The 12,543-nt window shown below is 42.0% G+C and overlaps 1 protein-coding gene across 1 annotated transcript in view; it reads left to right on the plus strand.

The window, feature by feature from the left end:
* The window catches only part of PALM3 (paralemmin 3), an 82,419-nt gene that overhangs the window by 61,499 nt on the left and 8,377 nt on the right, over window positions 1–12,543 (plus strand). Inside the window, exon 5 of the mRNA XM_073622752.1 lies at window positions 4,066–4,132. Within this exon, the coding sequence (XP_073478853.1) occupies window positions 4,066–4,132 (67 nt within the window). The remainder of the gene's footprint in view (window positions 1–4,065; window positions 4,133–12,543) is intronic.

A 12,543-nucleotide genomic window follows, 5' to 3' on the forward strand; every position in this document is an offset into this window, starting at 1 on the left:
CGGGTGGAGATACAGGGGTGCAGGCACAAGAGCATAGAAGTTGGGTGACAGGCGGGGTAGAGGGAAAAGCATTAGCGAGGCCAGTAAGTACGCCCTGTTGCATGATGTTGGAGAAACAAGTCAAAGAGTGGCATTGCTGGAGCAGAGCGACGCCTCTAGCTGCCAGGAGAACAACTCCCCCAGCGAGGAAGGGGTATGGCTAAGGGTAATGAAAGACAGATTCTGGTGGTAGGGGACTTAATTGTTAGAAGGACAGATAGGGCAATCTGCAACAAAGACCATAATCAGGGCTGGAACTGGGGGGGGGGGGGGGTGTGCACATGAGGGGATGCGCAGCGGGTACCAATATCCTGCATCTGCTTATCTGCTTCCCCACCTCTACCTCCCGCTAGCGGACCAAAGCCCCCCCCCCCCCTCCCACTTCTCTGATCCCCCTGCAGCGCTCGCCTCTCCCTGGATAGCTGTACAGTAAGTGGATGGGCTGAATACAGACATGATCCTCTGCACTGAGAATGCTCATCATATGACCGGAAAGACAGGCAGCCACAGACCGTTGTAACATAACTTTCCTCGGCAGTCGTTCTCCTGCTCTTTCCTTTTCCCGCCCTCCATCTAGATTCTCAGTGCGGAGGATCATGTCTTTATCCAGCCCTACTGCACAGCTATCCAGGGAGAGGAGGTGAGTGCTGCGGGGCGAGCATGGGTGGGGGGAGCAGGGGGGAAAAAAGAGTAGCATGGAGGGTGGGGACAGACCGCTGACTGAACTATAGGCTGGGAGTTTCTCACTTTGCTGCCTAATCTTGTCCCGTTACGGGGGGGGGGGTCGCGAATTGACTCTTTGCTCGGAGTGAAAGAATGTCTAGCTTTGCCACTTTGTACACGTTGGTGCCAATGACAAATTTAGAGGAAGATGGACAGTCCTACAAAACAACTTCAGAGATTTAGGCGCTACATTGAAGAGAAGGACATCCAAGGTAGTATTCTCAGAAATACTGCCTGTATCTTAAGCCACACCAGAGAGGCAGCAGGAGATTAGGGATATTAACAAGTGGCTGAAGAATTGGTGTAAGAAGCGGGTTCGAGTTCCTGGAGAACTGGGCTGACTTTTCATTTGATTACTGGCTCTTTAGCAGGGACAGACTGCACCTAAATGGGGAAGGTGCAGCTCTGCTGGGAGAGAAGATGGCCAGAAAGTTAGAGAGGCTATTAAACTAGGTGTTGGGGGGGAATGGGGGACCAGATGGAGTGATAGCCAGCAATGAGCAAGGTTCAGCGGGTAATATTGGGGGCATTAGTGGTGGGGTGACTAGAATATCTAAACACAAGGTAAGTTGGCAAATCCCAATTACAATCTCATAACAACTAAATAGGAACTAATATGCGACCGGACAAAATTAAGAGGCATGTACGCAAATGCTAGAAGTTGGCTAATCTAATTAGAGAACTGGAGCTGCTAATTTATGAGTAGGATTTTGATTTTGTGGAAATTTCAGAAACTCGGTTTGACAGCTCACATGATTGGCTGGCAACCATTCAGGGGTATTCCCTATATTGTAGGGATAGGGAGGGTAGGAAAGGGGGAGAGGTATGCATGTACATCAAGAATGATTTGCAAGTGAATGTGAGGGATGACATACTTATGGGGCAAGGGAGGAAGTGGAATCCTTTGGGTTGGAGCTCCAAATGGAGGAAACTAATGGGAAAGTAATAGTGGATGTATGCTACAGCCTGGAGGATGAGGAGGAATCTGACCTCCTATTACAGTTAGGAATGGCAGCAAGGCAGGGTAATGTTATTATAACGGGGTATTTCAATTTTCCAGATGGCGACTGGGTGGGAGGCACTGCTCACTCATCTAAGGCTCACCATTTCCCAAATGTCTTGCAGGATAATTTCATGGGTCAGTTGGTGAATGCACCAACAAGAGATAATGCATTACTAGACCTACAGATTACAAACATCATAGACCTGATCGCGGATGTGAAGATACGGGGAAACTTAGGAAAAAGCGACCACAAATCAATTACATTCAGTATAAACCACAGGAAAAGGAAGCACAAGAGCAATACAAGGACACTGAATTTCAAAAGTCAACTTCTCTAAACTGCACTCTATGCTGCACGATATTAAACAGGTTAAAATCATAGAAACAAGAAAAAATGGGAGTGCTTTAAGAACATGTTAAAGTTATTGGCCAGTGTATTCCAGTGGGCAATAAATATAAAAGAGCTAGGATTAAACCTGTGTGGCTAAACTATAATTTAAAAATGCATATAAAAGTGAAAAAAAAGGCCTTTAAAAAATATAAAGCTGAAGGGTCATTGTTAGCATTCCAACACAACAAAGAATGCAATAAGAAGGGTAAGAGTGCAATCAGGGCAGTTAAAATGGACAAAAGGCACATTCTATGTGGCGAGTAAAAAATTCCATGATTTTTTTTTAAATCTAACAACAGCAAGAAAGTGAATCCAGAACATAAAAAAACAAAAAAATACTGCGCTACCTATAGAAAATATCCCCCCAAAAAGCAGCAGTTAAACAGTGAGATATGCACTAAAATAACTAATAAAAAGGAAATAACCGTGCTAAATATAAGTGAAACACGTGAAACAATCTCCAAGACTTCCGTGAGGAAGTACATATATATAAATACAAAAATGTTGAAAATTATTAACAATTAAATTATGAAAAGTACATGGGTCAACACATGTATGTATGAATCAAACATGAGTGTCCATATGTGATATTTGCGAATAAAAATAAGTGTCCATATATAGTAACAGAAAATAAAAATGTGAAGTAATGATCTGAAAACAGTCCAAGAAAGACCCCTTGGATGAATCCAACCAGAGTCAATGGTGTAAAAAATATGAGTGACAACCCATACAGTATCCGCAAATACCCAATAATTGCGATTACCGCAAGGCAAGCGTACACCAGCCTGTATCACGTCTTGGGTTGGAGAATCCAGATGGTGCTCTTAGACTGTATACATCGTAGCTGAAAGGATGTAATGAGGACAGCAAACTTCCATCTCATGGACATGTAAATAAAAGGAAACTGGCCATAGTGTAATACTGCCAAACTAGTTAAAGTTTAGAAAAGGTAGAAAACTTACACTAGTGCATAAAGATACAGCAGGAAAAAATCAAACTCAGTAGTGAAGATGAGACCCCACACTCCATGCAAATATTGCGCTTACCACAAGGCAAGCCAACAACAGCTTGTGTTCAGTATTGGTTAACCACACCACACTACGTGATCCACCACCAGGCAAATAATGCGCTTACCGCAAGGCAAGCCAACCACAGCTTATGTTCAATAGCAGTATGAGAGATCCATTGGTGTTCTGGACTGCTTGCGGCAGGGACCGGGGGATACAGCAGAGACTCCAAAATGACATCTCACAAGCATTTAAATAAAAAGGAACTGGCCATAGTGTAATACTGATAAAAACGATTTAATAGATAAAGGTAGAAAACTCACATGAGTATGTAAAAATACAGCAAACAGCCGGCCGGCATAGCGAGCACCCGTCCACACTGAAAATGCCGATGACGTCAGAGCGTCAACCTCCCGACGTACGTTTCACCACAAATGGCGTCGTCTGACCTTTGAACCCTCCCTGCCCCCACTTACAGTGATCACTTGTGAACTCCCTTTCTTACCCCTCTTATGCTGATCACCCATGCCCCCACTCTGATAACCTGTGCATCCTCTTTCCCCTCTTACACAGATCGCATGTGCACTCCCACACCCCTCATCCCCTCATACACTGATCACTTGTGTACTCCCTCCCCCACATTACTTTGACACTAAGCACTCTCCTCTAAGCTGGGCATTACAGCAAGTGGTCATATCAGCTATCTAAAGCCGGCTCTAATAGGGGGTGCATCCATATCTCTTTTCCACTGTGCTGCCTGTAAAGTGTTGCTGCAATGACCCATGCAAGTAGGGTCTGAGGCCCGTGATTTCAGGCACAAGGGTTTGAAGTAATGTTTATTAATAATTGAATTTGGTGATTTTTTTTTTTAAATACTTATTTTGCCCCTATTTTCATTCTAGTCTTCAATCAGAACTGGTGTATCTGGAAAACCCACAACTGAGGCCTTTGAAAGTAGCGAAAGTCCAGGTAACATCTCACTTTCTATTCTGAAGAACTAAACCAGTAATATAAAGCTTTTTTTCCTGAAGTTCTCTGAACTTTCCTAATGTGCATGAAAAAACCCCAACAATGAACTCTTAAGGCTCGTACACACTAAGAAAATCGGGCAAACATTTTTTCATCGGAGGAACTTTCGTACAATTTTTCGTATAGTTTTTGTACACAACTTTCTACAGCCAGTTCCAACCTTCTGAATGAAAATTTGCGACGGAACAAGCTGATCACTTGAAGCGGTTAGCCATAACCCCGGTATTTTTTTTTAAATTTTTTTTTTCAGCCAGTGGCTAGCATCCTCATGAAAGTGGTCCGAGCTGCTCGTTAGCCACTGGATTGCTTTCCAAAGCCACTCCAACTGTGTTTCTCTGGCTTATCATTTTCGCCGGCGCCTGAAAAATTACTGGTCAAAGAAGCAGTGAGGGACTAGATCATCTGATTGCCTCTATGGTCCTGGAGGACCGAAGTGACATTCTGTCTAGGAGAGAAGTAAACCATTTTATTTTGACCTTTTTGCTTTAAAAAAAAAAAAAAATGTTCTTTTGCTTTTAAAGGTAAAGAAGAGATTTGGGGTCTTTTTGACACCAGATCTCTTCATAGAGAGGACCTGTCATCTTTATTTCTATTACAAGGGATGTTTACATTCCTTGTAATAGGAATAAAAGTATTAAAAAAAATTGGGACAGTGTAAAAATAAAAAATTAAATCCAAAAAAAAAATCCCCATTCCTTCATGCCCACGTGCAAAAGCAAGTGCATACATAAGTTGTACATGCATATGTAAACTGTGTTTGCACCACACGTGTGAGGTATCACTGCAATGGTTATAGCGAGAGCAATAATTTAAGCGCTAGACCTTCTCTGTAACTCTAAACAGGTAACCTACAGTCAGGTCCAGAAATATTGGGACATCTACACAATTCTAATCTTTTTGGCTCTATACACCACCACAGTGGATTTAAATTAAAGCTGAAAGTCTGCAGTTAAAGCACATCTTGATTTCCTTTGATTTCCATTGTGGTGGTGTATAGAGCAAAAAAAGATTAGAATTGTGTCGATGTCCCAATATTTATGGACTTGACTGTGTAAAAAAATTTTAACGTACCGTAACTTGTCACCATTCCACAAGCATGTGCAATTTTAAAGCATGACATGTTAGGTGTCTATTTACTCGGGGTAACATCATCTTTTGTATTTTACAAAAACATTGGGGTATACATTGTGTTTTTTAATTCATCAAACTGTATTTTTTCCAAAAAAATTATGTCCTCGCAAATAACGTGTGACATAAAAATTGCAACAATTGCCATTTTATTCCCTAGGGTCTCTTAAATAAAAAAAAAAAAAATTATATAATCTCATATATGATGTTTGGGGGTTATAAGTAATTTTCTAGCAAAAAAATATTGATTTTAAACTTGTAAATAAAAAGTGCCAGAAGAGGCCTGGTCTTCAAGTGGATACACCACCATGACAACTTGCAGCCCAAACAGAGGTAGCAATAGCAGCTTCATTGGTTGTAAAAGATAGGAGGGTTTAGTTCCATTTAGGACTTACCTGACCAGCTGACAGCATGTCATAAATTTGCTCTCTTTGAGGGCTTAGTGATCTGGCAGAGTATTCTGCATCCAAAACTTGTCAGAGTGTGTGCGTTGAATGTCTGGTCCCCACTGCACACGTTGGTTCCATCCACCAGCTAATTTATCAATACAGAACACAATAGATGCCGAAGTATCAAGAGTCTTCTTCTTTTGCGAGACGCTACTTTTTCTTTTTTTGTTTGAGGCAACAAAGTATAATTGTTCCAAAGAGTGAATTTTCAATGTAGGTGTGGTCGTGTTTTATCATTTCATACCCATATTCCCAACTTTTTGAGATGGGAATGAGGGACACCTAATAGCAAAAGTATGTAGGCATAGGTCACACCCCCTGTCACGCCCCCTTAAAGGAGAATTATACAAAAAAAAGATTAGTTAAGACCCACAAGTGCTTTATTTTTTTTATTTTTTTTTTTTACCACTACTATTCCTTTATAGCAGGGGTCTCAAACTGGCAGCCCTCCAGCTGTTAAACTACAAGTCCCAAGAGGCATTGCGAGGCTGAGAGTTACAAGTATGACTCCCTCAGGCAGAGGCATGGGATGGGACTTGTAGTTCTGCAACAGCTGGAGGGCCACTAGTTTGAGACCCCTGCTTTATAGTGACTTTTGACATTTATAAATCAGATGAAAGGTTTAGCACTAGGAAACCCTTTTTTAAAGATAAAAATTGCATTTTATATAAAACTATACAGATCAGACCACAATGAGGGACAAATGAGGAGGAAAGAGGGATCTTGTTCCAAATCAGGGACAATCCTATGAAATCAGGGACAGTTGAGAGCTATGCATACCCTTTTAAGCTGAATTCCAGGAGTTCAGCCACTTTGTAAAATTTGCAGGCATCAAATGAATTAAGTCAAACAAGGTTAGATTTTTAAGGCTACATGCCAACACGAGCAGTTTAAGTTATAGTGGTTTCTATAGAATAGTTTAAAATCTATAGGATTGTTATAATGTTTGTTATCTCAGCCGGGGTATGCCCAGAGGCTGTATTATGTAACCCTTTTTGCACACGAAAACTCAATAAAAAGTATTTAAAAAAAAAAAAAATGCCAAAACTCGTAAGCTATTTTGTACTACACCTGGATTAATAAACAAATTCATTGTGGAAAATTGAACTGCCAGCTTTCTTTTTACCTATATGCTTGCGTGTGTGCTAGGAGAACACTTCAATCCAGTGCACGGTCCGCTCACCACCTTGGGGAATTACTACAGGTGTTTTTTACTAATATTTGTATATCATCTCCTGGGCTTATCTCTATTATTTACATCTGACAGGTTTATGGAGCTCCTGGAGGAGACACTCAGGCTCTAAGAGGAGAGAAGCACACCCAGCAATTCTGCCTGCTCCTCTCCTCTCATGCTATTTTACTGAAAGTAAACTTCCATCACTACATTTTACCTTTAGGTTAGCCTTACCTATAGGCAGGGGCGTTGCTAGGTCTACAAAATATCTGGGGCTAGAGCCCATAGCAGCGAAGTAAAGAAAGTCATACACTTGGAGGCATACGCATGTATTTAATATACGTGTGTGTGTGTGTGTGTGTGTATATGTATGTGTATGTATGTGTATATATATATATATATATATATATATATATTGTATGCAACAGAAAGTATTCAGACCCCCTTAAATTTTTCACTCTTTGTTATATTGCAGCCATTTGCTAAAATCATTTAAGTTCATTTTTTTTCCTCATTAATGTACACACAGCACCCCATATTGACAGAAAAACACAGAATTGTTGACATTTTTGCAGATTTATTAAAAAAGAAAAACTGAAATATCACATGGTCCTAAGTATTCAGACCCTTTGCTGTGACACTCATATATTTAGCTCAGGTGCTGTCCATTTCTTCTGATCATCCTTGAGATGGTTCTACACCTTCATTTGAGTCCAGCTGTGTTTGATTATACTGATTGGACTTGATTAGGAAAGCCACACACCTGTCTATATAAGACCTTACAGCTCACAGTGCATGTCAGAGCAAATGAGAATCATGAGGTCAAAGGAACTGCCTGAAGAGCTCAGAGACAGAATTGTGGCAAGGCACAGATCTGGCCAAGCTTCCAAAAAAATTTCTGCTGCACTTAAGGTTCCTAAGAGCACAGTGGCCTCCATAATCCTTAAATTGAAGATGTTTGGGACGACCAGAACCCTTCCTAGAGCTGGCCGTCCGGCCAAACTGAGCTATCGGGGGAGAAGAGCCTTGGTGAGAGAGGTAAAGAAGAACCCAAAGATCACTGTGGCTGAGCTTCAGAGATGCAGTTGGGAGATGGGAGAAAGTTGTAGAAAGTCAACCATCACTGCAGCCCTCCACCAGTCGGGGCTTTATGGCAGGGTGGCCCTACAGAAGCCTCTCCCCAGTGCAAGACACACGAAAGCCTGCATGGAGTTTGCTAAAAAACACCTGAAGGACTCCAAGATGGTGAGAAATAAGATTCTCTGGTCTGATGAGACCAAGATAGAACTTTTTGGCCTTAATTCTAAGTGGTATGTGTGGAGAAAACCAGGCACTGCCCATCACCTGTCCAATACAGTCCCAACAGTGAAGCATAGTGGTAGCAGCATCATGCTGTGGGGGTGTTTTTTCAGCTGCAGGGACAGGACGACTGGTTGCAATCGAGGGAAAGATGAATGCGGCCAAGTACAGGGATATCCTGCACGAAAACCTTCTCCAGGGTGCTCAGGACCTCAGACTGGGCCGAGGTTTACCTTCCAACAAGACAATGACCCTAAGCACACAGCTAAAATAACGAAGGAGTGGCTTCACAACAACTCCCGAAAAAATTTTTTTTTTTTTTTTTTTTTTTATAGTATACTGCAGAGTATAAGATTTGCTATCATTTGAGCCCAGTCTTGCCACACAGGGTTAATCCATTTTTGAGCAATCCTCTTTTATTGTTCAGTGAGATAATTCTTGACAAACTGAGAAAAACTTTGTCAAATCCTCCCCCTTGCTGTGAGTGACAGGTGATTTACATATCTCGTACACTAGCCTAAGACATGCAGTATTTTTTAATTCCCTCCCCCACTCCTTTCTTCAGCAGCTCTGCAAGGATTGGCTGTTCCACACCTCAGCATGATTGGTCATGCTGAAGTCATGTGGTTACTTTCCTGTCTTTTCACTGGATGTTAGAGATCATAGCAGAAGTTCAGTGTTAGAAATACACAGAGAAAATGAATATTGACAAGGGGAGTGTAGAGGTGGGCGGGGAGTCTACTGACATCATGACTCCACCCACCGAGCTCCAGACAACAGACCCACCCACAGAATCTGCAGTTTTTCGGGTCTCATAACAGACAGAGGGGAGACATTTGACAGGTAAAGATACATGCAGGAGGCATGTATATCCTTATAGATAATCCCTATAGCAGTAGTTTAGAAAGGATGACATTGGGTTTACATCCACTTTAAACGCAATTGAGCATCTCTGGAGAGACCTAAAAATGGCTGTCCACCAACGTTTACCATCCAACCTAACAGAACTGGAGAGGATCTGCAAGGAGGAATGGCAGAGGATCCCCAAATCCAGGTGTGAAAAACTTGTTGCATCTTTCCCAAAAAGACTCATGGCTGTATTAGATTAAAAGGGTGCTTCTACTAAATACTGAGCAAAGGGTCTGAATACTTAGGACCATGTGATATTTAAGTTTTTTTTTCTTTTTTAATAAATCTGCAAAAATGTCAACAATTCTGTGATCTTTGTGTTCTTCTTTATCTCTCTCATCAAGGCTCTTCTCCCCCGATAGCAGTTTGGCCGGACGGTTGGCTCTAGGAAGGGTTCTGGTCGTCCCAAACGTCTTCCATTTAAGGATTATGGAGGCCACTGTGCTCTTAGGAACCTTAAGTGCAGCAGACATTTTTTTGTAACCTTGGCCAGATCTGTGCCTTGCCACAATTCTGTCTCTGAGCTCTTCAGGCAGTTCCTTTTGACCTCATGATTCTCATTTGCTCTGACATGCACTGTGAGCAGTAAGGTCTTATATAGACAGGTGTCTGGCTTTCCTAATCAAGTCCAATCAGTATAATCAAACACAGCTGGACTCAAATGAAGGTGTAGAACCATCTCAAAGATGATCAGAAGAAATGGACAGCACCTGAGTTAAATATATGAGTGTCACAGCAAAGGGTCTGAATACTTAGGACCATGTGATATTTCAGTTTTTCTTTTTTAATAAATCTGCAAAAATGTCAACAATTCTGTGTTTTTCTGTCAATATGGGGTGCTGTGTGTACATTAATGAGGAACAAAAATGAACTTAAATGATTTTAGCAAATGGCTGCAATATAACAAAGAGTGAAAAATTTAAGGGGGTCTGAATACTTTCCGTCCCCACTGCGTGTGTGTGTGTGTGTGTGTGTGTATCTCTATCTCATCCGCCCCCCCCCCCCCCCCCCCCCCCCTTGTCTGCATCAATTATGGAAAAAAAAACTTCTGCTCAGCTGGGGGCCAGGGGAAGCAACAGGACTGTTTAACCCCTCAGCTCAAGTGTTTACCTCTGGTGATTACTCCACCTCAAGGATTACTCCACCTGAGCCTGAAAATCATCAAATAGTCCCAGCGGAGTAATCCTTGTGCTGTGGTTCCCGACAATTACATCGCCTGGCAGATATGGTATAGAAGTGGACATCAGGACAATGATTAAATTGTTGGAACTGCTGAATATAGATAACAACTTGTGCCTGATAACATTAACTAGTCCTGTTCCTCCCTGGCCACCAGCTGAGCAGATGGAGCCCAGAGCCAATCCTAGGTAAGAGACTCGGGGCTATGGGCCCCAGATTCGAGTCTATAGCCCCAGTAGCCACCCCTAGCGAGGCCACTGCCTATAGGTAGTGTAAATATCTCCAAAACGTGCACCGTTTAGGAGCTATTTACTGTACATGAAGCCAGTGACATCATTGGCGCATGCGCTCTGAAGGAACGGCCACCCGTACCGTTTCTTCAGAGCCCTGTGCCATGAACGTCAGCTCCCGTGTGCATGTGGGGGAGTGATGTGGCTCCGGTCAGTCACAGAGCTGGAGTCCGCAAACCCGGAAGCAAGATGGGTGAAGATGGAAGTGGCCTCCAGTGATGACATCGTATGGCTTGAATGCTTCATTTTTCAGGCAAGTTTCACATAATGTGCTAGTATAAGATGCATACTAGCACATTATGACATTACCTTGCAGGTAAGAAAAAAACAAAACAAAAAAAAAAACATCCAGCGGTTTACAGCCACTTGAAGCCTTTGTGTTTTGTGAATGAGTTCACATAATACAAAGGCTTCTGTAATATCAGCAGCTGCATCAACTCTGCTGCTGAAAGGGGAAGCTCCACTTCTTTGCTTACTCCCGCCTCCGCTGTCACGTTTGGCACCTATCAAACCCGGTACCCGCTCCTACTCCCGGGTAAGATTGCCACAATCATTGTGCAGCGATCTACAACATTTCTGGTACTGAAGTTAGCGGGACCATTCAGAAAGTGCAGCGCGACTCGCACATGCGCAGTTGAAAACAAGGCTTCACTTCCTGTTTCCCTTAGTGAAGATGGCGGTGCCTGCACCCAGAGCCGATGGACGGATCGGCTTGGGGTGCCAACATTGCGGTATCCCTGGACAGGTAAGTGTCCTTATATTAAAAGTCAGCAGCTACAGTATTTGTAGCTGCTGACTTTTTTTTTTTTTTACAGGCTGGATCTCTTCTTGAAGGAGCTGAGACAAGAAGGTTTAGCCTCGGAGCTCTGGGAACTGTAGTAATAGCTGTGTTCCCGGGAGCTCCATAGACCTGTCTGATGTACTGTATGTATTAGTGATAAGTTCAGGAGGTGGCACGCACCTTGTTGGACTTAACTCAAAATATGTTTGTAGTTTTTACAAAGTAGCTTAAATTCCTGGAGTTCAGCTTTAAATCTATAATCCCACTTACAATTTGTCTTATGCACATAGCCAGCCAGGCACGCAGTCCTACTACATCCAGTAGGGCACAAGGAGAGTATACAAGTCCTGTTACATCACTCTTGGCACCCTATGTAGATTTATTTTGTTATATAACTATATAATCAGCCAAGTCACAGGAGTCTCTTGGGGCATACATAATTACAGAACCAGCAGATAGACACGTGTGGTGGAGCTGGGAATGTCTGACCTGCACAGGACAAGATGTTCAGAGAACACCAGAACAGTAGCCATAAGCAAAGCTCCCAAATGTCCCTGATTTCGAGGGACTGTCCCTGATTTGGAACAAAGTCCCTCTGCCCTCTTTCCTCCCTCATTTGTCCCTCATTTTGGTCTGATCTATATAGATGTATATAAAATGCACGTTTTATCTTTCAAAAAGTGTTTCCCAGTGCTAAACCTTTCATCCAAATTCTAAATTGCTGCATTTGTAAATTTCTAAAGCCAATATAAAGGAATATTAGTGGTTAAAAAAAAAAAAAAACCAAGCACTTGTGGGTTTAACAATTTTTTTTTTTTTTTTATTCTCCTTTACTTGATCTCCAGAGGATTTTACCCCCTTCACGACCAGGGCATTTTTTGCTATTCGGCACTGCGCTATTTTAACTGGTAATTGTGCGGTCATGCAACTCTGTACCCAAACTAAATATATATAATTTTTTTTCACACAAATAACGCTTTCTTTTGGTGCTATTTGATCACCTCTGGGTTGGGGTTTTTTTTTTTGCCATATAAATGAATAAAAAAAAAACTTTTTTGAAGAAGAGAAAACTATTTACTTTCTGCTATAAAACCTATCCAACTAAAAAAAAAATAATTTCTTCATAAATGTTGGCCAAAATG

The sequence above is a fragment of the Aquarana catesbeiana genome, linkage group LG03, assembly GCF_042186555.1.
Source record: "Aquarana catesbeiana isolate 2022-GZ linkage group LG03, ASM4218655v1, whole genome shotgun sequence".
Classification (NCBI taxonomy): domain Eukaryota; kingdom Metazoa; phylum Chordata; class Amphibia; order Anura; family Ranidae; genus Aquarana; species Aquarana catesbeiana.